The sequence below is a fragment of the Natrix helvetica genome, assembly GCF_964273705.1.
Source record: "Natrix helvetica genome assembly, chromosome: Z".
NCBI classification, from domain to species: Eukaryota; Metazoa; Chordata; class Lepidosauria; order Squamata; family Natricidae; genus Natrix; species Natrix helvetica.
The window spans coordinates 130,801,654-130,827,074 of record NC_138554.1 but is presented as its reverse complement, the minus strand read 5'-3'; the positions used below and the strand labels follow the sequence as shown (position 1 = coordinate 130,827,074).

General features: G+C 36.8%; 1 protein-coding gene across 3 annotated transcripts; it reads left to right on the top strand.

Annotated features, from left to right (window-relative positions):
- RNF32 (ring finger protein 32) lies at positions 1–24,750 on the top strand. Of its 3 annotated transcripts, none has more exons than XM_081932333.1 (9): positions 1–51; positions 1,841–1,941; positions 2,487–2,772; positions 6,629–6,771; positions 8,220–8,252; positions 11,741–11,865; positions 13,078–13,186; positions 19,431–19,598; positions 22,731–24,750. In XM_081932333.1, the coding sequence occupies exons 2-9, from the start codon at positions 1,918–1,920 to the stop codon at positions 22,968–22,970; spliced, it is 1,128 nt and encodes a 375-aa protein (XP_081788459.1). In that variant the 5' UTR covers positions 1–51; positions 1,841–1,917; the 3' UTR covers positions 22,971–24,750. The 3 variants fall into 3 exon arrangements, with proteins under 3 accessions (XP_081788459.1, XP_081788458.1, XP_081788460.1); XM_081932332.1 differs by lacking the exon at positions 1–51 and adding an exon at positions 105–204; XM_081932334.1 differs by lacking the exon at positions 1–51 and adding an exon at positions 1,618–1,664.
- Positions 24,751–25,421: the final 671 nt, after the last annotated feature.

Genomic DNA, 25,421 nt, shown 5'->3' with positions numbered 1-25,421 from the left:
GGCTCGTCCGGCCTTCCGGGGCTGTTGTGAATCTGGTTGCTTAGCAACCTGGTGAGCGCTCTAGCCGGGCAGCAGCGGCACAGCAAGAGCGGGTGAAATGCGTCTCTCTCTCTCTCTCTGCAGCGAAGGGAACCGAGTGTTTCTGGTTCTTGAAGGGAAAGAAGGAAGCCCTTCGGAATAATATTAGCTCCCGAAGCGCCTGCGGTGGCGGCAAGTGCTTTGGGGGCATTGGGGAGAGGAGCCGGAGGGGGGGAGGGGGGGTGAAGAAAGCGGAAGAAGTGCAAGAAATACCTATTCTATACATAGGGGTGTTTTTTTCTAAACTTGGGCATTTTGGGATGCGTGGACTTCAACTCCCAGAATTCCTCAGCAGGGAAATTTTGGGAGTTGAGGTCCATACGCCTTAAAGTGAGCATGTTTGAAAAACACTGTATTATAGCAGAGGTCTTCAAACTTGGCAACTTTAAGACTTGTGGACTTCAACTCCCAGAATTCTCCAGATAGCATAGCTGGCTGGAGAATTCTGGGAGTTGAAGTCCACAAGTCTTAAAGTTGCCACGTTTGGGGACTCCTGTATTATAGGGTGCCATTATCATTGTAGATGAGAGACAGTGTCCTAGCATGCTGCCTTCAAGGGTGGGATTGGGGAGTTTTCATATCCAAGGTAGTAAAGATTGGGGGCAACTGGATACACTCGTGTTCTTCAAATCCTCCACCAACAATGGTCGGTGTTGGAGTTGCAATCTCCAATGTTTGCATTCCCAGGTTTTTGGGAAGGACTCAATAGGCAGACAAAAAATTTCAAATCCAGTCTAAACATCTGGTTGACTGTGACAAACCATAGTATTAGGTTGCTAAGCGAGACATTGGTTAACTGAGTTTTGCCTCATTTTATGACCTTTCTTACCACAGTTGTTAAGTGAATCAAAATGGTTATTAAGTTAGTTACATGTTAAGTAAACCTGGCTTCCCCATTGATTTTGTTTGTCAGAAGGTCACAAAAGATGATCACATAACCCCAGGACACTGCAACCATCATAAATATGAGTCAGTTGCCAACTATCTGAATTTTGATCACGTGACCATGGGGATTCTGCAATGGTCGGTCCTAAATATGAAAAATGGTCATAAGTCACTTTTTTTCAGTGATGTTGTAACTTTGAATGGTCACTAAATGAATTGTTGTAAGGACTACCCGTACTTTTTTTTTATCCAAATCAATAGCAAATATAAACTCAGAACTGAACCTCTCTCACAAGAACTTTTACATTACAGAAATAGGTCACTAAGAACATATGTCAAAGTACAGTCCTCAACTTGCAACCACTTATTTGGTAACTGTTATCAGATTGAATGTAAAACTCTGTACAGATAGTCCTCGATTTAAAATCATTTGTTTAGAGATCATTCCAATTTACAACAGCACTGAAAAAAGTGACTTATGACCAGTTTTCACACTTAGGACCATTGCAGCATCCCCATGGTCATATCATCAAAATTCAATCCCTTGAAAATTGATATGTATTGTATTTATAACAGTTTTACTGTCCCGGGGTCATGTGATCATCATTTGTGACTTCAGCTAGCTTCCAACAAGCCAAGTCAATGGAAGAAGCCAGACTCAATTGCCACATGATTCTCTTAACAGCTCTGGCAAAATAAACGTCTTTAAATTGGGCAAAACTCACTTAACTGCCTTGCTTAGCAATAGAAATTTGGGGCTCAATTGTATTTGTAAATCAAGGATTATTTGCAAACACCAACCATATATTTTAATTGCCATGCTGTTTATAATATTCAGTGTTTTTAATTTGATGGTTTTTTGTTTGCTTGTTTTTAGGATTGTAGTAATTTGGTAGTGCGCACAGGACCTCTTTGTATATTGAAGATAAAGAAATTATCACTGCCTCCTGTTCCATGATGCAAAAGAAATATTTCAAGGTGCACATATCATCTCGTTGTAAAACACATGCTAAGAAAGAGCTTTGAAAATAAAAGCTTTATAAATAGGCCGATTTAATGCATATAAAATATTATCTACTGCTATAATTGTTTTAATGTGCAGTTGCTTTGGAAGGGAGAAGTAGCCTTAGGTTTTATTTTTAATTACACTGAAACAAAATATGTTTAGGCATGTCAAACTTTTATAGTTCATAATGAGTTTATTGCACACAATAATTATGTGTTCAGTAATTAAAAGTTTAAAATTGCTGCTATTTTATTTAATATAAATGATAAATCAAAGATTTCTTTTTGCCTTTATATAAGTTGAAGTGGGATGTGTCAAATATCAATCTTATGTTTCATATTGTGGTAATTGTATATTAGTAAGACTTCAAACATGGGAGTTGTATGGGCATAAAGGTTCTGTCAGGCTAAAAAAATCATTGGCTAAAGGCTGAATTTCTTTTGTTGTTTAATGTGCTGTACATATCATTCATATATAACAGTAATTTATAAAAAATAATTATGAAATTTTATTTTAGGGGAGTTCCTACAAACCAGAGTCTGTAGTACTTACTGCTGTGGCATTACAAGATCATATTTTACATGATCTCCAACTGCAAAATCTTTCATTAGCAGATCCTTTAAAGTCAAAGACATGGAATAAAATAAATAAATACAGACGTGTGAACAAAGAGAAAATCAAAGCAGTTATAGATACTGGATTAAAACAAACAAACAAACAGCCAAACAACCAAAATAACCCACAAAGCGAAGATCCAGAAAAAGAATATGTTCTTGATCCAAGTCCTCAGCCTCTGACTTTAGGTAAAAGCTTAATTTCCCAGTCTGTTCTTGTTTGATTTTAATAAATGTTTAATGCCTCTTGGGTATGGAAGGATTTGGTGGCATATGAATTTAATAAATGTAAATAATTGCTTATATTATAATAAATAGATACTTTTTCCATATGGCACAATAGCATCACAATTTATTTGAAGAGCTGCTTGTTCTTACAAGTAGTTTTCTCTGCTTTCCTTTTCAGCTTCCATTTGCAGCAGATAACTATTTCCTGGAAAGTTACAAGGGGAGAGGGGGAAACAGCAATTACTGTATTTCTTCTTTGCCTAAACATTTTGGATTCAGAGTTTTTCTATCTGTAAGCATTATATAAAAGTAACTCGGTATAACTTATTTTGGATGAGAACATATATGTGAACTGAATCACTGACTAATTTTAAATGATTAGAAAAAAATAACATTAACATCATTAACGTTAAAGACATTGCTGCTGACTGTGTCATTGATATCACATTTTCTCTTTGCATTCATAAAGAAAAATCTGAGAAACAGTAGGAATATATTGCATTAAATAACCCCTGAAACTATCAAAATCTTGTGAATCTATCTTAAATAAAAGGTAATGCCACCAAGTTAAGGAGAATTACTTAGAGAATAAATATTTTCTTTGCCTCTTGATATGTATGTTAAATTGATTTTCACTGTGATCAATAGCAAAAGATTTTACCATAGTGCAAGCACAAATATTTTTGCCATTAGGAAGGAAAGTCTTCATACAGAAAGAAGCGAGTCTACTACCCAGTGAAACTACATTAGCACCATCTAGAGTTGCCTTCTACTATAATTGGGATAAGTACTTGGGTAACACTTGCTTTTAGAAAAAAGAAAAATTAATTTACTAGGCTGGGCATAGTTTTTTATTAAAAAACAACCCTTCACCTTTAACTACCCTTTGCTCAAAAATTTACAGGTTATGTTTTTGTAATGATTTGGGGGCAAATCCATGAATAATGCCTGTAGCTAAACACCCAGCTTCAAATCAAGAAACAAGAGACTTACTGTATTATATTATTATAATAAAGTAGATGGATGCATAAGCTTCCTGCCTGGGGAAACAGGAGGGGCAGCAGCAACATATTATACTGTCATGAGATAATAACATTACATGGTCTGACTAATAACTAGGAAGAACTACCGAGCTGCTACTTTTACACTTTTTACATTTTGTTTACAAGAGTTTTCATCCTTTAAAATCACTAGTAAAGATCTCTGGGGAGCTAGTTTGATGCAAGAGTTAAGACACAGGATAGAAACTAGACCCGAGTCCCTTTTGGGAGAGGGGGCGGTCTAGAAATACGAAATAAAGTAAAGTAAAGTAAAGTAAGAAGATGGTATATTACTGTCCTTCCTTAGGCAAAAATCCATCTGCTTAAGCCCCCCACCTCCTTGGGCCAATACCCCTTTCTCAGTCTTTGAAGAAGGCAAGGGCAAATCATTTTTGCAAAGCATTTTTTAAAAAAACTTACAGCAACTTGTTAATCTAGGAGTCAAGATTGATTTGAAGATTGATTTGAAGGCAAACACACATAAAAATAAATGAATTGAGTTAGGCAACACTTTATGGCATGGTCAAGGCTACCATCTCATCCCAATGTGATTGCTGCCACTCACTCCAGCAGAAGAGGCACGCTGGGTCCATCAAAAAAATTCAGCAGGCAGGGTCCAGGAGATGAGCCTTTTCTGCCACGGCCACTGCCCTTTGGAACAACATGCCCCTTAAGATGGCATCTGCCCCCACCCTCTTGGCCTTTCAGAGGATCCTGAAACCTGTTTCTGCTACCTGGCTTGGGCCCCTGATGAGGGCATCCCACTCTGGACTTGTTTAGAAAATTAGAATCCCATCTCTACCCCATTTGTATAATAGTCCCTTTTTATCCTGGTTTTGTTGTTGTTGTTAATTGTAAAGTTTTAATTGTAATGCTTAATGTTTCATGATTCAATTGTGTTATATTGTTGTTTTATAACATTTTAAGACACTAAGAGTTGCTTGATATTGAGCTAGGTGGCATATAAATTTAATAAATAAGTTATCTCCTCCTGCCTCCTATTTTGCCTCCCATCCATTCTTTTTTTTTAAAAAGCAGCATGTTTCTATTTCAAGATTTGAAACAGGAGCTCTGCAATCATATAAATAGTTAGGCAGATGTAGAAGAGATATTTTTGTATAAGTGTGCTAATGCACATTGGTATGTTGATACTTTAACTGTTTGCCTCTGTCTGCAAACTGGAATATTTGATATGCACTAATGGAGGAGGATGGAGCTGCTGGGAATTGTAGTTCAATCACATTCAAATATTCACATATTTCCCAGCTTTGCCCTGTTGGAACACATCATTGCAGAACATTTAAGAACTATTAAAATCTGCTAAATCTTAAAAAAACATTTATGAATGTGCTTTAAAAAGTGCTTTGTTTACCTATTTTTATAATAAATCTACTTGTTCATTGAGTGGTCATTTTAAATCTAAATCACATCTATTCAGATAAACTCTTGGTTTCTGAGAAAATTAAAATGACCAAATTAGTATTTGTCTTTTAAAAAATACTACATTATGAAGTAGTTTCAGTGCTGAAGTGGGCAAATAAAAACAATTAAGTAACAAAATAGGTTTTAGAATCTAGGAAATAAGATATTAGGGTGGCCTGTTTAATTTGTTTATTTTGGGTTTTGCTCATTATCGCTCAGCCCTGCAAATATTCTTTCAGATAGAAACCCCAGTGTGGAATCCAGAAGTCTTGGTTGCCTGAGAAAAATGTGACATACCTGTCAAATTCCTCTGTCATATGGCACATCTGCTTACTTGAACAAGGGGAAGTAAATTTAGTTCCAATTCTGTACAGCGTATTGTGCATTTATACCTGGGAGTATCCCTTTTACACTATGAAATGCCTTTCTAAATAGATACGCAGAAGATTTCACTGTTGATGAAATAGAAGGTTATGCTAATATACTAGGAACGGATGAAATATGGATGTTTCTGTGCATTTGTATATGTTCTGGATATGTGTCGTTCTTTTTCTGTCAGTAGTGATCCTTGACAATTATTTACAAGAAAAAAATAAATAATAAAATAAATAAATAAATGCTCCTAAGAACACTCTCATTAGGTTTTATTCTTTCCATAATAAACCATCTCCAAAAACTGTACTTAGAATAGCAGAGTTGGAAGGGACCTTGAAGGTTTTTCTAGTCCAACCCCCTGCTTAGGCAGGAAACCCTACACCATTTCAGACAAATGGATATCTAACATCTTTAAAATGTGTTGGAGCATTCTCAACTTCTGGAGGCAAGCTGTTCCACTGATTAATTGTTCTCACTGTCAGGAAATTTCTCCTCAGTTCTAAGTTGCTTCTCTCCTTGATTAGTTTCCACCCATTGCTTTTTGTTCTGCTCTCAGGTGCCTTGGAGAATAGTTTGACTCCCTCTTCTTTGTGGCAGCCCCTGAGATATTGGAACACTGCTATCATGTCTCCCCTAGCCCTTCTTTTCATTAAACTAGACATACCCAGTTCCTGCAACCGTTCTTCATATGTTTTAACCTCCAGTTCTCTAATCATCTTTGTTGCTCTTCTTTGTCCTCTTTCTAGAGTCTCAGCATTAATGAAATTATTGTTATGAAATTACTTTCATTGAACCTGTGACATTTAGATTTATAATTAAATATGAGCTAGAAAGTATTAATTCAAGTTTATCCCCAAAGAACATTACTAGCCATAAAAATGCTTATGTTTCTGTAGAACTATTAAATATGCACTGCAACACAGAAGATCCTATATGGAATAAATTAAGAATTAATTTCATTTGCTGGACTTTACCTGCAGCTCAGAAATTTGGATTGGTGGAGCTTCCTGCTATGCCACTAACTCTAGACGACTGGGAATATGTGAAGCAACGATCCATAAAGCAAGGAGATTCTGTTCAACCCTGTGCTATATGCAAAGAAGAATTTGCCCTTCAGCCACAGGTATTTTATCTTCCTCTTTTAATATTATGGAATAGTGATAGAGCTCAATTTACAACTGGCTGCTTAACAACCAGTTCCAAGATGCCCAAGAGCCCTCCTCCATTCCAATCATTTCACCACATCTTAATAGCTTCTTCAGTTATATGGCGCCATTTACAACATTTTAATAGAATTGGCATTTACTTCTGGTTTCTGGTGAAACTTCATAGTAAGCAATCGGTTTCGTCATGTTTGCTTAACAACCATGGTGTTCATTTAGTAACTCATTTGCTGCAATAAAGGTAATTTCAAGTAAAGTCATGTGATGACCCACTTAACAACCATCGTGACTTACAACCATAATTGTACACTCAACTACAAATGTAAGTTGGGAACCCCCTGTATATCTGGTGGAACTGGAAACACTGCAATTTTCAACTTTGAAGAGATGTTTTCAGATATATAAGGGCACCTATGTAGCACCTGTCTGCAAGACATTAAAGCAGCTGCTGCTTTTTCCAATCAGTCAGTCAGTTTCCAGTTTCCCCACCAAAGCCACAAAATTCCAGATTGAATCCAAAGCATCTCATAGTCCTGGAATCTGGTAAAACACAAAAAAATTACCATTGGGAAAAATGAAATAAATTAACTTGTGTTTTAGTCATATGAAGTTAAGGGTTAGGGGACGGTAGTTTGTTATGTAAGTTGCTAATTTTCAGAGAACCTTAGACTTTCCTTTACCATGACTATGACATAATAAAAGCCAAAAATCCACTCACTCATCACAAAATCTCCAGAACCGTAAAACCTATAAACTTGAAATTTGGCACGTATGTTCCTCTTGGCTTCTAGGAGTTCGCCAAGAAAGGATTTTTTCAAAATGATCATCAGAACATTAGGATTTCTTATACAGTAATAAACATACTCTGATGCAAAATAATTCTACTCCCCCTCCCCATTGATAACAACTCCGTTCCAACTGCCAGTTGCCTCACATTCCGTTATTTCAGTTCAAATTGGCAGATGTTCCACTCCATCACTCAGGAGCGATCTGGGGCTCCTTACAGTACTAAACATCGGTACCTCACCAGAATATCTATGCCTTCCACCTATGGAAATTCTTTCCACTTTTTAAAGATTATTTTCTGCAGCTATCAGAGACAAGGACTTCAAGGTCCATCTGTTCTAGGAAGAAGATTGTCTCAGGAACTCATGATTCACCTTATGTCCTTGGCTTTTAGGGTGCCAGCTTGTGTCTTTTCCCAAAGCATTTTAACAATCATCGGGGGGGGGGGGAAATCATGCAGTGCTTACATATAAAATGTAATAAAAATGTAGAGAATGTAATTAATACTAATATGTTCTTTGTGCAATGAAAGTTTCTTTTTATTGTGCGTTTGGTAATTATAGTAGGAGGAAATTCTTGGTTAGATTGAAATTTCAAAATGGTTTTTATTTTTTCTGAACAGGTGTTGCTCTCTTGTTCTCATGTATTTCACAGAGTAAGTAAACTATTCCTCTTTATCAATTAATGGCATTAATACGTATCCTGCCAGTCTTCTAAGTTGCACATTATGGAGCTAATTATAATGTGAAATTGTATGTGTCAGAGTACATCTGTTGCTTTTAATTGTGTAATTAAAAATATAATTTTAGGATATTGCTTTGAGACTATTTTTTATCAAACAGTATAATTGTATATGGAACAAGCCTGCAAAACTCAATAGAGAAAAATGATTCAATAGATCAATTAGAAATAATCACAGATCACAAAGAATACCTGATATGTCAATCAACTCTGGCTTGTAATGTTGATTAGAAGCATTAGGGATGTTTTTTGGGTGGAAGAAAGGACAAAAGTAGGAATAATCACTTTTTGCAAATATGCACTGAAAAGGTTCAGTTACACGGTGATGGCCACTAAGCTTTTATACCCAATGTCCCAAAGATGCTTTTTTCAGGAGGCAACTGGACTTCCTTGTTTTTCTTTGAAAACGTTTTGCTTCTCATCCCAAAAAGCTTCTTCAGCTCTGACATCTTCAAAGAAAAACCAAAAAGTCCAGTTGCTTCTTGAAAAAGCAACTTTGGGACAACCATGACCTGATTGACTGAGAATCTCCATAGACATTTTGTATCCAGACTTAGCACTGAAATTTGTAATTTTGTAATGAATCAGGATAAGCAGCTTGCAAAGCTCTATTCATAAATGCATTTAATGGTATTTTATGAGCCACGATGGCACAGTGGTTAGGGTGCAGTACTTACTGCAGACTACGTCTGCTGCCTGCCAGCTGCCTGCAATTTGGCAGTTGAAATCTCACCAGGCTCAGCTTTCCATCCTTCCGAAGTGGGTAAAATGAGGACCCAAACTGTTGGGGGCCATAGGCTGATTCTGTAAACTGCTTAGAGAGGGCTGTAAAGGACTGTAAAGCGGTATATAAGTCTAAGTGCTATTGCTATCAAATGGACATTAGCTGTTTCAATCAGTCAATGCTAGGGTCAGAGAGTTAATCTGACTTAGGCATCTATTATACTAAAGTTGCTTGGATCTACTCTGGGTTGCTATGACTGGGCAGGTCTTATAGAAGTGAGTAATCCATAATGCTTGGTTATCTGGAAAGAGTTTCACCTGTTAGTACAGAGAAATGCAGAGATCCTTAGGTTAGTGAGCTTTTTCATCTGGATTCAAATGTTCCCTGATTGATCAAGTCCTTCTGTGAGGTAGTAAATGCCTCTTTGTAGGAGATGGTGGTTACTACTGCCTTGAAAGAGACACAGGTCCATCCCTGTGTCATTCTCATATTTGGATTCAGCAGTGTTGAATTACCTTTATCCAATCTCTAACCTTCCACTTTCAAGGAAGGTTGGTGAAAATACGGTAAATAGTTTCAAAGGGCTCTGGGGAATATGGATTATATGGATCTTTTTCAGTCATGTTTCAGGCCAGGTTATAATATAAAGACGGTATTGGTTGTGCTTGTGTTTGTGACCTCTGGACTCCTAGCACGCAGGGGTTAGATCCATTTTTATCCTCCTAGATCTCTTAGCATTTTTTATACCATCAGTTATGATAACCTTGATCAGTTTACTAGTAGTGCGAACACTCTTTTGCAATAGTTTTTCTTCCTCTAGGGCTGATTTGTCTCAATGCCGATGTGGAGAAGCAGCTTCAGTGTGAGATGTTTCAAGATTCTTCTCTCCCTCTCCCTCCCTCTTCCTTCCCTCCTCCTTGTTTAACATCTATATGAAACCATTGGATAAGGATATATTAGTAATATCAATATATTTGTTGTTAGTTGCAAAGTCATGTCCTAACGATTGCGACACCTGGACAACATTCCTCCAGGCCTTCCTGTACTCTACCATCCTCTGGAATCCATTTAAGCTCACGCCTACTGCTTCAGTTACTCCATCCAGCCACCACATTCTCTGTCGTCCCCTTCTTCTTTTGCCCTCAATCTTTCCCTGCATGAGGCTCTTCTCCAGTGAGTCCTTCCTTCTCATTAGGTGGCCAAAGTATTTGAGTTTCATCTTCAGGATCTGGCCTTCTAAAGAACTGACCGGTTAGATTGCCTTGCAGTCCAATATATTACTATCAGTATATCATACATCAGTATATCAATATATCAGGTTAAAATATCATATATTGTCATACATCTCTCCCCATGCCTAGACAAGTAATGGTGTCAAAGTACTTATCAAGTGCCTGGAGGTTATAAGGGACTGGATGGGAAAAACAGGCTGTAATTCAGCTGTAGCGAGTAGCTTGGGATTTGGGCTTCCTCAGATCTGGAGATTTTTCATTGTTAATTCTCAACAATTTCCCCAAGCTGAGTTGGTGCAGAGTTTGAGAGTTCTCCTGAACTCATAGCTCTTGCTTGAAGACCTGGTGACAACTCTGGCCAGAAGAAACTTTTGCTCAAATTCATCTTATGTCCATTCCTGGATAAGGAGTGTCTTCTCACTTTCTCACTTTCCAACTGGATTTTTACAATGCGCTTTAACATGGGGCTGCTCTTGAAAAATATTTCAACTGCTTCATGACACTGTGGTGTTCATTTTGGATGCACCAAGTTTGACCAAATTACATCTTTTGGATGCAATGTGACATGCTGCTTATCCCTTTAAAACCATTTATGGCACATGGCCAGATTATTTGCATAACCACCTATCTCCAAGGTCCTCTGCTCACCCACATATCCAACTGGTGTGTTTCAAGGATACTTGTATTAAACAATATCATCTGGGATGATGGAGATGTGGGGAATCTGCCTTATGGAACAACCACCCCATATGAGATCTGGATGCCCCCCAATTCTTCTGACTTTCTGAAAGGTTGCTAGCTGAGCCCCATATAGGCATCGTTTATACAGCTGAGCTTGTTATAAAATGCCTTGATTATTGTATTATGATTGTTTTAATTATGAGGATTTTGTTTTTGTTTTTAGATGCTTTATTATATTATTTCCATTAATTTCTGTTATCTGTCCAGAGTTTATATGTAAGTTAGGTGGCTGTATAAATTTTCTAAAATAAATAATCATATATCCAAATAGCTTCATAATTAGTTAGTGTTGAACTAACTTCTGTCCATCTATGCATGTAAAGATAAACAAGAATGTTAAACCTGCTTTTAGCATAGAAATGAACCCTCAGAACAGACTTACTATATTGCTGGTTTGTGAAATTCATCCCTCCATACACACAAACACACACACATACACAGTCAGCCAGTGAAACAGGTTGCCACGTGGAAATGTTTATTTTTTCTTTGCTAGAGTTCTTCAAATAGTAACTGGATGGTCATCCACCAAAGACATTTTGTGCACAGAGTATGGGATATTACTAGATGACCTCTAAGATGCCTTCCGTGATGCTATTGTCTTTCCTGAATCTACAAACTCTGGACACATAACTTTTATATCCATAAATCTTGGAGAGGAGCAAACTTAAGTTCAAACAGTTAACAACCAATATTATTTTTTTCCAGGCATGCCTGAAAGCTTTTGAAAGATTTTCAGCTAAAAAGAGCTGTCCAATGTGTAGAAAGACCCAGTATCAAACACGAGTAATTCACGATGGAGCCCGCCTTTTTAAAATAAAATGTGCTACGAGGTAAGAAAGACTGGCAAAAAACAAAGTTCATTTCCAAAAAAGGATATGTTGAAATTTTTACATGCATATAAAGTACTATATAGTTATGGAATAATGTAAGTCATTGGCTAGGTTTTAAAGCTTTAAAAAAACTCATCAGCACATCCAATAATTTGAATATCATAATGTAATATTTTCATGAAAATGTTCAGTTTGAACTGGAGATTAACATAATATTTTGGTCTCATTATAAGTAATGCTTTTTTAGATATACTCCAATCATGTGGTCCATGCCTTTGGTTAAATAGGGGTGATGCGAGTCCTGAACCCACTTTCAAACTAGTGACCCACAAAAAACCTATTTTCCAAGGTGATTTGAGCTAGGGCAAGTAACACATCAGTATTTTTTCACATATCTAGGAAATACTTTAGATATGTTTAATTAGTGTAAAGAATTATTGAACTAAAAGAAAATAGATACATCAGCATTGGACTATCTGTTCTACTAACAGGTGAACCTGCTATGTTTCCAATATACAGGTAGTCCTTGACTTGCAATGACTGATTTAGTTACCTTTCAAAGTTATAACACTGAAAAAGTGACTTCTGAATGTTTTCATATTTATGAAAAGTGACTTATGACCATTGCAGATCCCCATGGTCATGTGGTAAAAATTCACACACTTGGCAGCTGGCATGTATGTATGATGGTGGCAATGTCCCAGATCATATGATCATCTTTTATAGCCTTCTACATGCAAAGTCAATGGGAAAGCCAGATTCACTTAACCATGTGACTAACTTGATTACTTCAGCAATTCACATAACAGCTGTGGAAAAAGAGATCATAAAATGGGGCAAAACTCACTTAACTATGTTGCTTAGCAATGGAAATTTGGAGCTCAGTTGTAATTGTAAATCAATGACTATTTTGTACCTAGCTAGATAGTGACCAAATGAGATGGCATCAGTTGTGCAGAGCAAATATACTGAAAACTTACTCTTTGAGGCAAACTCTGCTGAAAGAGATCATGCTTTTTCCTTCATTCTTGCTTGCAAAAACTGGAAGCAGCCATAAAAACAATCTTCCAGTTTTGAAACTGATTACATTCTAGTTTCAGTGTTGTTATGTTGTGTTGTATAGTATAGTCTTTATTGTCATTGTACAAAATAAATACAATGAAGTTGTGTTGTGTTATGTTATGTTATTCAAAGACTTTTTTTATGCCGCAGAATTCAAGCTTTTTGGAGGGGACATATTGTTAGAAAGTGGTATAAAAATCTGAGAAAAACAGTACCTCCCAAAGATGTGAGATTAAGAAAAAAATTCTTCGAAGAAAAGGTAGGAAATTTTCATATTTCAAAATATATTACAATGCTAAAAGTCAAAACAAATTCACTGCTGGTCAAATCCGCAATCAGAACAAAATGGCCTGACTTTGTTCACAAGCTATCAGGGTTCCAAGTAACACCCCCAACAGAAATAAAAGGCAGGTGTCACATTGGCACCTCTGGGAAAACCTGAATCTGAAAGTTTCCAAGTTTTCCCCACCCAAAAGAAAGTTCAAGTCCCTGCCCAGCACCACCCGTGCTTGTTTCCTTCTTCCTCCACCCCCATGTTTAGACTAAAGCAACAGGATCTACTAAGCTTTTAGAGCCTTGAAAATACCAAGGAAAGTATATACAAGTAGTTCTCAATTTACAGTCATTTATTTATTGACTGTTCAAAGTTACCACACTGAAAAATTGACTTACAACCCGTCTGCATGGATGACCACGGTCATGGTCATCATCAGCATGCATTTTTGATAGTTGCAGTGTCCCAGGGTTCCGTCTTCACCACTTGTGAACTTCCCAACCAGCTTCTGAGAAGCAAAGTCAAAGGGGGAAGCCAGTTTCACTTAACCATGTGATTCACTTAACTATTGAAGCTATTTGCTTAACAACCATGGCAAAACAATAAAATACAGCTTTAGCTGTACAGATTGCTACAGATTTAGCAATCACCTTGCTTAACAATGGAAATTCTGGCCTCAGTTGTGGTTGTTAATTGAGGACTACCTGTAATTTATTTTCTTCCATATACTGAGTGCATATGGTTTCACATATGGATTAGAGCCAGTGAAGGAGAGCAGCTAAAGTGTCACACTACAACCAAAGAGATCCAGGTTCAAGTTCATCTTCTGCATGGAAACTCACTGGAAGACTTGTGGCAGTCTCACACAGACCCAGTCCAATCTCTTAGGCAAGGAGATGGTAAATGAAGGGAAAGTGCAATGGAAGCCTCTTTGAGCTTCTGGAGGAAGACTGAAATCTAACAAATGCATAAGAGAACCTGAAATGAATAAGAGTCCTAGAAAGGTGAAATTTGGAAAGAAAGTTTAAAAGCTCAAAGTGTGCCTTCCTTCCAGCTTGGTAGATGTATAGGGTTTATTATTACCTCTCTTCACGCCTGCAGAGGGAAAAAAAACATTTTCTCAGTCTCAGAGACCATCTCTGTTAACCCTGTCCATTTTTGAACCAATTTATTTGTCCTCAGACGGTCAAGCCTAAATCTAGCTGGATGTTTTGCTCTGTTTCTGCAAGGCTGTCATAATAGAAGCCATTTGGATATTCATTGGGAAGCTATTTCAAAAGAATGGAACTGCTTCTAAAAGTATATTACTGCCAAGCCTCAGTCCCCATCATCTCCCTAAAGTGGGAAATCATTAGCAGCTTTTTCTAGATAAAACAATTTATTTCTAATTGTTACTGTCAACCAGTGTAAGCGGATCTTGGGACCAAAAGCCATTAATTTTATTGTAATTCGGTTTTGAGTAAACATGCATTGGTCCATCTGGTTTATAGACTGTAAAAAAACATCCAAGGTTTCTGAAATATAAGTTTATTTTCTCAAAGGACAGCACAAAGTACTCATGGTTGCCTCTACTTTTTTAAAAAAAAGTATTCATTGATAAGAACATATATAGCAAGGGTCAAGTTTTGAGACAGATAAATTCCTAAGTTAGGTCCTGTGAGTTATCATTGTTGAATCACTAAATTGCTTTATTATATAAATCAATTAGAACTCTTGCTAATTTAGATCAAAGGAAAAGTTATTCTAAGCAATCCATGCTAATTTTTAACACTAACGTCCACAGAGAATGAAATGCTGCTGAATTTCCCTGGGTTAGATAACGAACCTCTTTGATTGTTAGCTATAAACAGTGCTTGTATATGTCATCTAATTGAGCCCCAAAATTTATTGCTATAATGAAATCTTTTCAAATGCATTCCATTATCTTCACTGCAGCTAAAAAAGGCAGCTATTGTTGCTTGAAACAAGGTATATTATTTATAAAATGGCACTGCTCACTCTTTCCTCACCATGTGACTCTTACCCAAAGTTTTTAATTTAAGTCTCACCAAACAACATAATGGTCTAGGAGTTTGTTTAGCCATTTGACTTCCTTTATCACATAGAGATGGCAAACATTCTGTTGCTAACTTGATGTGGCTCCAGGCAGCAAGCTAAGAGGATATTAAACTAGTAAAAGCTTATCAACTGATTCATTGATACGCTGTAAATTCCAGGCTTTTCATTTTACTTTTAAGTCAACACATTAGTAAGCAATTTGCTGACATCAAGATGGATTGCTTTAAAACAGCTCCCCTTGGCAGACAAAGTTCATTTTGATGCTTTTGTGTGCATCTTTATTTAATCATGTTCTTGGGCGTCACCTAAAACCTGTGACTGATTGTGCTTTACATACAGCTAAAAATATTTAGAATGCCTCCACTGTCATATGGTTTATGTTGAAAAGCACAGAGGTGACAAAGGAAAGCACTGAATTTGGATAGGGAATCATTTCAGAATAGACATATTCATGGAAAGTAAAATTTCTCCTTTTTTAAAATTGCAAGTGCTCTTTACACGTTAATTTTTTTAAAAGAAAAAATAAATGGTTTTAATGTCTGTTCTTCTCCTTCACATTGATATGGGGAGGAAGGTGCAGGTAGAAAACTGTGTGAGTCTAAAACGTACAAGTTTTAAAACAGAAAGCATGTTCTACTTATTCTTAACTATACACCACACGCCCATGTCTAGAATTTAAGCAAAGAAACAAAAAACAAGTCAGAGGAGAAAAAAATTAAGGATTACTCTAACTTTGCTTTCTGCAAATGTCTCCATTTCTTTATCTTACCTGAAAAAGTAAAAAGGAAAGGAGAATGCTGCAAAGCCGGTTCCCCTATTTAAACACAGACATCCTATTGCTGCTGCAAGATGCAATATCAGAACACACATAATTCAGTAGTGGTCGGAAATGATAAGCAACAATAAAAGTCATGAAAGAACTCTGGAGTGTTTCCCTGATGAAGAAATAGCTTTAGAAGAGGGTAAGCTGCACAGCCTATATGCCACCTAAGTGAGTCAGATATTGATAACAAATACAGGTAGTCCTCCTCGACCTACAACAGTTCATTTAATAACCGTTCAAAGTTACTGAAAAAAAGTGACTTATGATCATTTTTCATACTTTTGCAGCATCCCCATGGTCACATGATTTACTTTTGGATGATTGACAATTGACTCTCATTTATGATGGTTGCAGTGTCCCTGGGTCATGTGATCCTATTTTGTGACTTTCTGACAAATTCAATGGGGAAGCCAGATTCATTTAACAACTATGTTACTAATTTAAGAACTGCCATGAAAAATTGTAAAATGGAGCAAACTCAACTTTACAACTTTTTGTGCGCTGAACTGACAGTAATGCTGGTAGCAACCCACCCCTGGATTGAGGCTATTGTACGGCTCATTCTTGATAAGATATGTGCAGATATTTGAAAAGAATGCTAATAAAATATTCAGTACAGAAACAATTACTGGTTGCAAAACAGTGGGCACCACGGAGCATTGAAGCTGCATTCCTTTTTTGTGTGTATACAATGTGTACAACACACATCAAACCAACCAATACTTTACTTGGGTGATAATGGCATCATAATGCCCCAATTCACGTAGCTCATGACTGAACTGGGCACACCGAGGTTACCTAGAAGGGTAATGAAAGCATCTGCACAAACAACCGAAGTACTGAGACTGCACAATATCAAGTAGAGAACTACTGCAGGTGGTTCCAATGTGCAGTTGTCTGTGAGTGAATATTGGTGTGTATGTGCACATGCATATATTTGTTCCCTGACTAAAGAAGGGCCAAAGGTCAGTTGCAATGAAATACTTTGCATGCTGGATTCCATTTTTAGCATCCCTTGCAAAAAAAAAAAATCATGTGAAAATAAATAGTAGAATAACTGGGATGATCCAACACTCAAGTGTAAAATCAATTGTTCATTATTTTTTAAATTATATGGGGGAAGTTGGACTAATGCATGCGTCTTTGAGAATGCTTGTTCTTGCCAACCCTTTAAGTCTGAAAACCCATACACTTCATCCTTTCCTTCATACTGAATTTTATATAATCCATATATACATTTAAAAACTGATTAACATCCATAAACATGGCAATTTCGTGTACCTTAAGTTAAACTTGTGGACCTATTCATGAGTATTTATCCAAAATAAACAAAGCCACATGGCAGCAATTCTAGCAATTTATCTTACAGAGATATTGTAATTAATCTGATTTAATGTCCTCATTAAAGAAATTCCTGTTCAAGTTGTTCTGAACTCTTACAGTGACTTTTTAAGTTGTTTAATCTCTAAAGTTAAATTATATAACATGCTACGCGTTCTTTTTTTTCGAGAATAACGCCTATAGCTGCACTTAACATTTATTGCATCTGTAGAGCTGCATAGTACATGCTGTGCTGTTTACATGTAATCTATACCATTTAAGTGAAATGATTGATCTTAAACCAGGTAATTAAAAATGATCTTCCTTTTGAGATACTTGGTAATAATTCTGAATAATTTGATGCATCCCAAAAAAATGAGAGTTGGCATTCTTTTCATGCTGCAGATTTAGGTCTCATTTCCATGTACTCCAAGGACAAAGAGCAGGAATAAACCAACAGTGTATATGACCAGTATTATCTCAGTGTTCATGCAAGGTATTTAGGAATCCAAAACAATCTATTTATTTTAATCTCAATTCAGTACTTCTGTTCTAATCTAACACACGGAAAATATGCAGGAGACCCACAAAAACCACAATATTTCCAAATATTGAAAATATGCTTAGAATTTAATCCTAGAAAGTGCATTTTGAAACAGTCTCACAAAACATCTGCCTTCAGGGGACCCAGCTTGCAGGGAGAAATTGACAAGATCTGGGGAAGAAATGTGCAATGGAATAACCAGAAAGAGATCACATAAATACTCAAAAGTCTATTATATCTGATTGAATTAGGTTTAATTCTCAGAGTGGAGCCACCAAAATCAGTACAGAAGGTTTTAGTGAGTTCCATTAATTATGTTAAGTTTTATTCTCATTGTGACGGAATCTGAAACTATCATTTGTTTAGATGTTTACAATATTTTTGCTGATAATTTTTAAAACTATCCCAACATGAGATCTGCTATAGAATCAATATAGACCCACAAAATCAAGCAAATGATCTAGCTTGATTTCTGTGTCCACTCTCAAAATCCAAATGTAGAAGGGGAACAGATCGTCCTCAACATACAACAGTTCATTTAGTGATCGTTCGAAGTTATAATAACACTGAAAAAAGTGACTTATGACCTTTTTTCACACATAACGGCCATTGCAGTATCTTCATGGTCACATGATCAAAATTTGGATGCTTGGCAACCGACTCATATTTCAATGGGTAAATCAGATTAACCTAACAATCTATGTTACTAACTTAACAGCTATACTGATTCACTTAATAATTGCAGCAAGAAAGGTAATAAAATGGGGCAAAACTCAGTTAACAGATATCTCACTTAGCAACAGAAATATTGGGATCAATTGTGGTCATAACTCGAGGACTACCTGTAGGCTAAAGAAATAGTGAGCGAGTTCAATAGGCCTGAAGATACTTGGGGGAAAAGAATAAAATGGAGAAATGAGTATTGAAGCAGCCTGTATCAAGTATCCCAAATGTGTCCTTCACTACCTAGCAAATGAGAGTATTTAGAGTTTAAAAAAGCATGAATTATATAATATATTGTAGAGCTCCACTTGTTAAGCTATTAATACAATTTAATTCCCCTTCTACATTTGGATTTTGAGAGTTGGCACAGAAATCAAACTAGGTCATTTGCTTGATTAGAACTTTAAAAGAGGTTATTTGTTTCATTGTACTATTTGATGCAGAAATGAAAGCAACCACTATACAGTTTTCCAGAGTCTTGCTTTACAATCTCCTAATAGCAGATGCAGTAAAAAAAATTGGGATTTTGGCTTCGGCAAGCAAGTTTTGCTTATTGACACTCTCCCATAGGCACGCATCCACCCCATGCAAATGCAAACACAGAAAGAGAGAGAGATAGGATTCTTATTAGAGTTGTTTCACTTGAGCCACAAAAAAATATTTAAAATCTTACAAAAGTGATATATTTTGATAAAATGCTACACGAACTCTCTCTTTTTTTTTAACTCATTAATAGTAAAAATGTTTATCTCATCTTCCAGCTGACTGAGATTTGCCAGCGATTACTGAAATCCTACGATACTTGTATTGACGAATTCTTCTGCGAGATAGATTCCACTGTAGCTGCAAGTCATGAAATATTTCAGCAACTAGAGGAAAAGCTGGGCCCAGAGATACATGAAGTTGAATGGGAAAAAATTCAGATTCAGGTTGGTTTTTGAATAAGCAAATAACCAAGCTCTCAGAGAGCGTCAAGTAGAATGGTATGTGGTCACATCGTCTTATGTAAATTCTAGCCGTGGTTGTTCAGTACAATGTTGCGTGACTACAACTTGCAACTTCCTGCCAGCTTCTCCACTGCCTTTGTTTGTTGGAAGGGGATGTGGAGGTTGCAAACCATGATCATGTGTCTATGGGATGCTGCAACCAACGTAAATGTGCATCAGTTGCCAAACTCCCAAATTCTGAAAGAGAGAGAGAGATAGTTATGGCTACAATTTCCAGGACTGATTGTAAGACTAGCACCATACTAACTTTGAACAATTGCTGAATGAGCATTTTGTTACGGTCTGAGGACCCACAATAGTTACCAACATAGGTTTGTGGCTGAATCGGGACTTAGACTAATGCTGTTTCTGATTCAAGTCTACCGCTCCTTCCATTAAATTACATTTGTATATAATGCTGGGTATTTTGCTTGCTTAACAAAGACATTGTTGATTCTTGCCATATACCCCAATTTAGCTTTGGCAGCACAGATGTGATTTTTACCTTACTTCACTATTTTATTTTTGCTGTTCAGCTTTAATACTTTAATGGCCAAGAATTAAAACTGTAAACCAGGGTGTCAAGCTCAATTTTATTGAGGGCCGAGGAGGGGAGGAGAGCTGACGTCGCGACTGCATGATGTGCGATCTTGGTGCTCCGAGATCGCAGTTGAATTTCTGCCACTGGACAGTCCATTTGGACCTAAACCGTCCCGCAGAGACGGTGATTGAGAAGGGCACCTCCTGCTGATCTCAGGGACACTGCAAAGTCCCTGAAAGATGCAGAATAGCCCTTTTTTCCGGCAACAGAAATGCAGCTAATAAAGCTGCTGAAGTTAGGACAGCTCCAGAACGGGAAGAAAGCCGAAAGAGAAAGTGTGTCGAATTGGTGAGGAAATTTTATTATTAGAGGAAGAGACTACCCAAGAAAAAAAATTAAGTTAAGATTGAAGACAGAAGACTGTAGGCGGCGAGATTGATCTGCTTTGAACTTAGTGTGTTATCCAGTTTCTAATTATTATTTTTTCATGGATGGAACTTTTGCAGGGGCTCCCTATTTTTTAAACTGAATGGATTAATTCCTTCTTCTTCTTTTTTCACTTTTGCTTATACTTATGGATTAAAATTCTCTTTCTTTTTTATAATGCTTGATTTGATTGTTTTTGATCTCCATTTAAGGGGTTTTTTTCTTTCTTAAGCTTGGAATATAAAGAAGATAATTATAAAGAGGGTTGTAACAACAGGAGGAAAAGCAGTTACACTGCCACTTAGAGGCTGGATACATTGTTTTTTCTTCTTTCTCTTTGATCACTCAAGATTCAAGGTTTTTTCAGTTTGTTTACTGATAGTGATAGTAGGGAGAGCACAAGTTGTTTATACAGGTGCCTTTTAGAAGTTCTATCACCAGCTATTGGGGGGAAGACAACATTTTGACTTGAAAAATAATAAACGAACCTGTTTGAAGTTTATTAAAATAGCCTTGAACCCTATAGTGGCAGTGTCTGCAAAATTGAAAGAATGGCTCAGCAGGAAAAAGAAACTGTAACATTGCAAATTATTATGTTTGAAATTCAAAATCTATTAGTTGTGACAGAGAGAATTGAAAAGAGATTGGAGAATATGGAATACAAAACAGAAAAATCTGATGGAGAAACTGAGGATGTTTACCAAATGAAGAAAGTGGAGGACAGAGTTCAAAAGATGGAAGGAAAAAATGAGCAAAGAGATAAGAAAACTGTGGATACTGACAACAAAGTACTGACAACAAAGTGAGCGTAGTTGGTAATGGCAAGAGCGGAATATGGAAAGGGGAGATAGATGGATTGGACCTCTACCCCAGACTTCAAAGCACAGAAGAAGAAAAGACAGAAAAATTGACAGAGATAAGGAGAAAAATCTTGACAGAAGCACTAGCGATAACCAAAGATAAGCTGGTGGAAAGAACAGATGTTGGGTTTCAAGCTTTTATGAGATATGAAAGGAATAACATGTTGCCACGAGAAGTTTATACAAGATTTATTAAGAAAGTAACTAGAACATTAATGCTACAAATGGCAAGAGATATAAGACCTTACCATTATTGGAAAGATATGCAATGAAAATGTATAATAAAAAATTAAGTTAAATTTAGTTTACTAGTAGTTTGTATAAAATGAAACGACAATAGCTATAGGTAAATAATGATTAATAATGATAACAATACATATAGATATATTAGTTTGATAATATGAAATTTTATATAAACAACACATGGAGATTATGAGGAGGTTTAAAAGTTTTATCTAGAATATGTTATAAAGATGTATTGTGATTGGATGATTTTAGGATGATTTAATGGAATGTTATCATATAATCCTATTCTAGATTTTGAATATTATATATAAAAGGATGTAAAAACAATTATAGTCAAATTAAGGTTGAAATATAATAATTGTGAGATACATGAATATAGGTGAATTTAAAATATGCGATTTGATATGAAAAGCAGGTGGTGACTATGGAAGAGATGCAGGGAAATACTGTAATCAACTGACACACTTTCTACAATTTGTAACGGAAGATGGGTTTTTTATGTTTGTTTGTCCTTGTTCAAAAACAAATAAAAATTGTTTTAAAAAAATTATTGAGGGCCGCATCAGGGTTGTTTGACCTTGGGGGGGGATGGGCAGCTTGATGTCAATCATGTCAGGGGTGCCTGTGGTGGCTCCTGAACTCCATTTTTGGCTGCGACAGCTTCCTGCAATTCTCTGCCAGCGAAAGAGGAGCTCAGGAGGGCCGCCCACAGCACTCAACAGCCCCATTGTCACTGGCAGAGATACCACAGGCCACTCCTTTACTGTTTTCAGGGCAGCCCACCGGCCAGATCTAGCTCCCAGGCCTTGAGTTTGACACCTCTGCTTTAAAACTCTATTTGTATTTAAAATATTTTTTTAGTTTGTGAACAAATGAAGCATTTGACTTATTGTAACCAGAATTAATCTTCCCAAAGTATAAAAGACATAATAAATTCATAGAAGCAGCTTTGGTGCTCTGCACGCACTGCATTTTCTGACCTTCCCAACTTTTTTGTTTTAGGCTTTCCGACAAGATATTTCTGATTGTCCTATTTGCATTATGCCGCTGATGCAGCCAGCTCAGCTTCAGGATGGACTTTCCCCAGATGGCTATCATTCACGTCCCCGTCAGACAGCTCTGCTCTCCTGCTCTCACATGTTCCATAGTACCTGTCTTCAAGCATTTGAAGAGTTTTCTTTACGAAAAAGACCTATCTGTCCTTTATGCCGTTCCTGTTATCAGAAGAAAATTCTCAGCTAACGTTTAACAATTTAACATAAAATTATGAATATATTTGTAGGAGGCCTTAGTAGGAATAATATATCTAAATGTGTTTTAATTGCATTTCAGAGGGGGGAGGTACACAAATTATTTTTTTTCTGATGGGTGCACGTGTGTGAAAACCTAGGAAGTGCTATCCCTAGAGATATTCCAGCCATTCAGGTGGGATTCCAGTTCTGTGTCACTTCCACTGAACATTTGCATGCATGGACAGTCCCATAGGTGCCAATGGATTGTCAGAAAGGGAGAAAAGCTCCAAATCCCTGAAGAAACCTGGAGAACCAACTGAAACAAAACATTTCTTCATAAATTTTAAGCTAAGCTGAACATCTAATATTCCCTTCTCGTTTTGTGAGGCTTCTATCGACTAAAACAAAGGCTCTGTATGTACCTATTAGCTAAAGGCAACAGAAAGAGTAATTGATGGATTGTATAATGCTTTGCAAAGATTTGTAATTCTGGCTAGTTTCCTGATGGAAATCATTTTTCTATAGATCAGCGGTTCCCAATATGGGGCCCACGCCCCACAGGGTGGCAATTTGATTTTTAATGGGGGCAATTTGAACCTTGTTTAAACCAAGTTAATGGCCTTTTAGGCTTCCTCCACATGAGTAGAATTCACTTTTTGAGTAAAGTAAGAATTATATGTCACCGGGGGGGGGGGGGGGATCAGGATTTTAGAGATGCTTAGGTGGGGCATGGCCAAAAAAAGGTTGGGAACAACTGCTATAGATGTAGTGTCTCTATGAGACAGAGATGAGCTTTTTCTAAAGTTATTGTTTCACTGCCTCCTCTGCTCAATGTGTATTTTAATGCATTGTTTTGGGAAGTGGGAAGAGGTGTTCATCTTAATTCTATGCGACAGCCAAAGAACATAGCTGGTAATGAGCAAAAGAACTGATTTTGGAAGTGAAAAATAGGGACTCTTCTCCTGGATGTCAGGAGAGGCCTTTTTGCAAGTTCTTGTAGACCTTTCTAATGGAAGAACAGTGAGATCATATTTCAAGATGGGGGTAGGATTAATTAACTGAAGAAACCACTAACTTATTTGGGGTGGAGATGCTTTGCCTGGAGCTCAGTTTTTTTGTTTTGTTTTTTTACAATACTTGCAAGATTCTATAATCCTGATACTTGTTCGGGCTAAGGCAAGAATTGCATTAGTACAGCTGGAAGAACTCTCCTCACAAAATGTCTCAATAACAAAGAGTACCCCCTGTTCTCACATGGGTTTTGTTCAGTCCATTTATGCCTGAGATAGGCAATATGCTTTCTTTGATCAGGGGTTTGAGGATAATCTGTTAGAAGCTGCATGCCACTGGTGAATGAAGCCGAAGCTGAATGGGATTGCCTATCTTCCCCCCCCCCCAAGAACCCTTTTCTCTTGGTATCTGCTTCTCTGCACACTCTTGTATCTCCTCCCCACCCCACATTCTTCTGTGTCAGCAAAAGGAGATAGATTACTGTTTCCTGAGGCCCAGGTTGATTGTAGAAAAATGTATTTATTAAACTTGGGAAATTAGGTAGAGAGAAGCATATGGTTGTAACACTACATTATTACCTATCTCTAATTTAAACAGAAGAGTTTTAGAAATGGTAAGATTTTAGGGACACTGTTAATGTATCCAGAGGCCTCACTTCTGCAAAAAAGATTAATATTTTACAAAACCAATAACCCACGTTTCTTTGAAGAACTTTATCAAATACTGTAGATCGGCAAGGACAAATACTGTTTTGATATAAATAGAATACCTGTGAATTGGGACATGGCAGCTTTGTTACTTAACACTTTGTTAAGTATGCAAACATGATGCACACTCCAAGCTTCATACTCCCCATATGCAATTATAGATCTTGTTTTCAATAAAACTCCTTAGAATCAAGTCACAGAGAAAAGTCTTGTCAAATACTTTAATCAACACTAAACATCAAATGTATAGAAGTGTGAATAAAAAAGGGTGAGGGTCATCACATTACATCCCATTAAATCAAATGTCCTAGTTCATCTGTACTGCTGATTTAACCAATGTTCACTTTAACTTAGCTTTAAAAGGTGAATAGCAAAGATGTGCTCAAGTCATATCAACAGATCTGTCATAATGTGTCCACTCTGTACTATCAATCTATCGTGGAGAAAGCCAAACAAAGGCTCACTTGAAACGCTTGGCTTTGCATATTTTGGTCTGCTTTGATAGATACTCTAGTACATTTAAGGAAAGCATATTTGTGCTTAAGCCTCATAATAAATGAGGCAAAGGTTGATACCTGAAGATAACCGGTTACTTGACTCTAAGAGTCAAACCGCTAGGAATGCATTATCTATATTCAATGAATTATGAACCAAAATAATGTCTTTTCTGACCTTACAAAATATTTCTGAGTGTTTTTTTTTAAACACAGTTGTAAGTAAAAATGTCATTTCCAAAGTCGCCT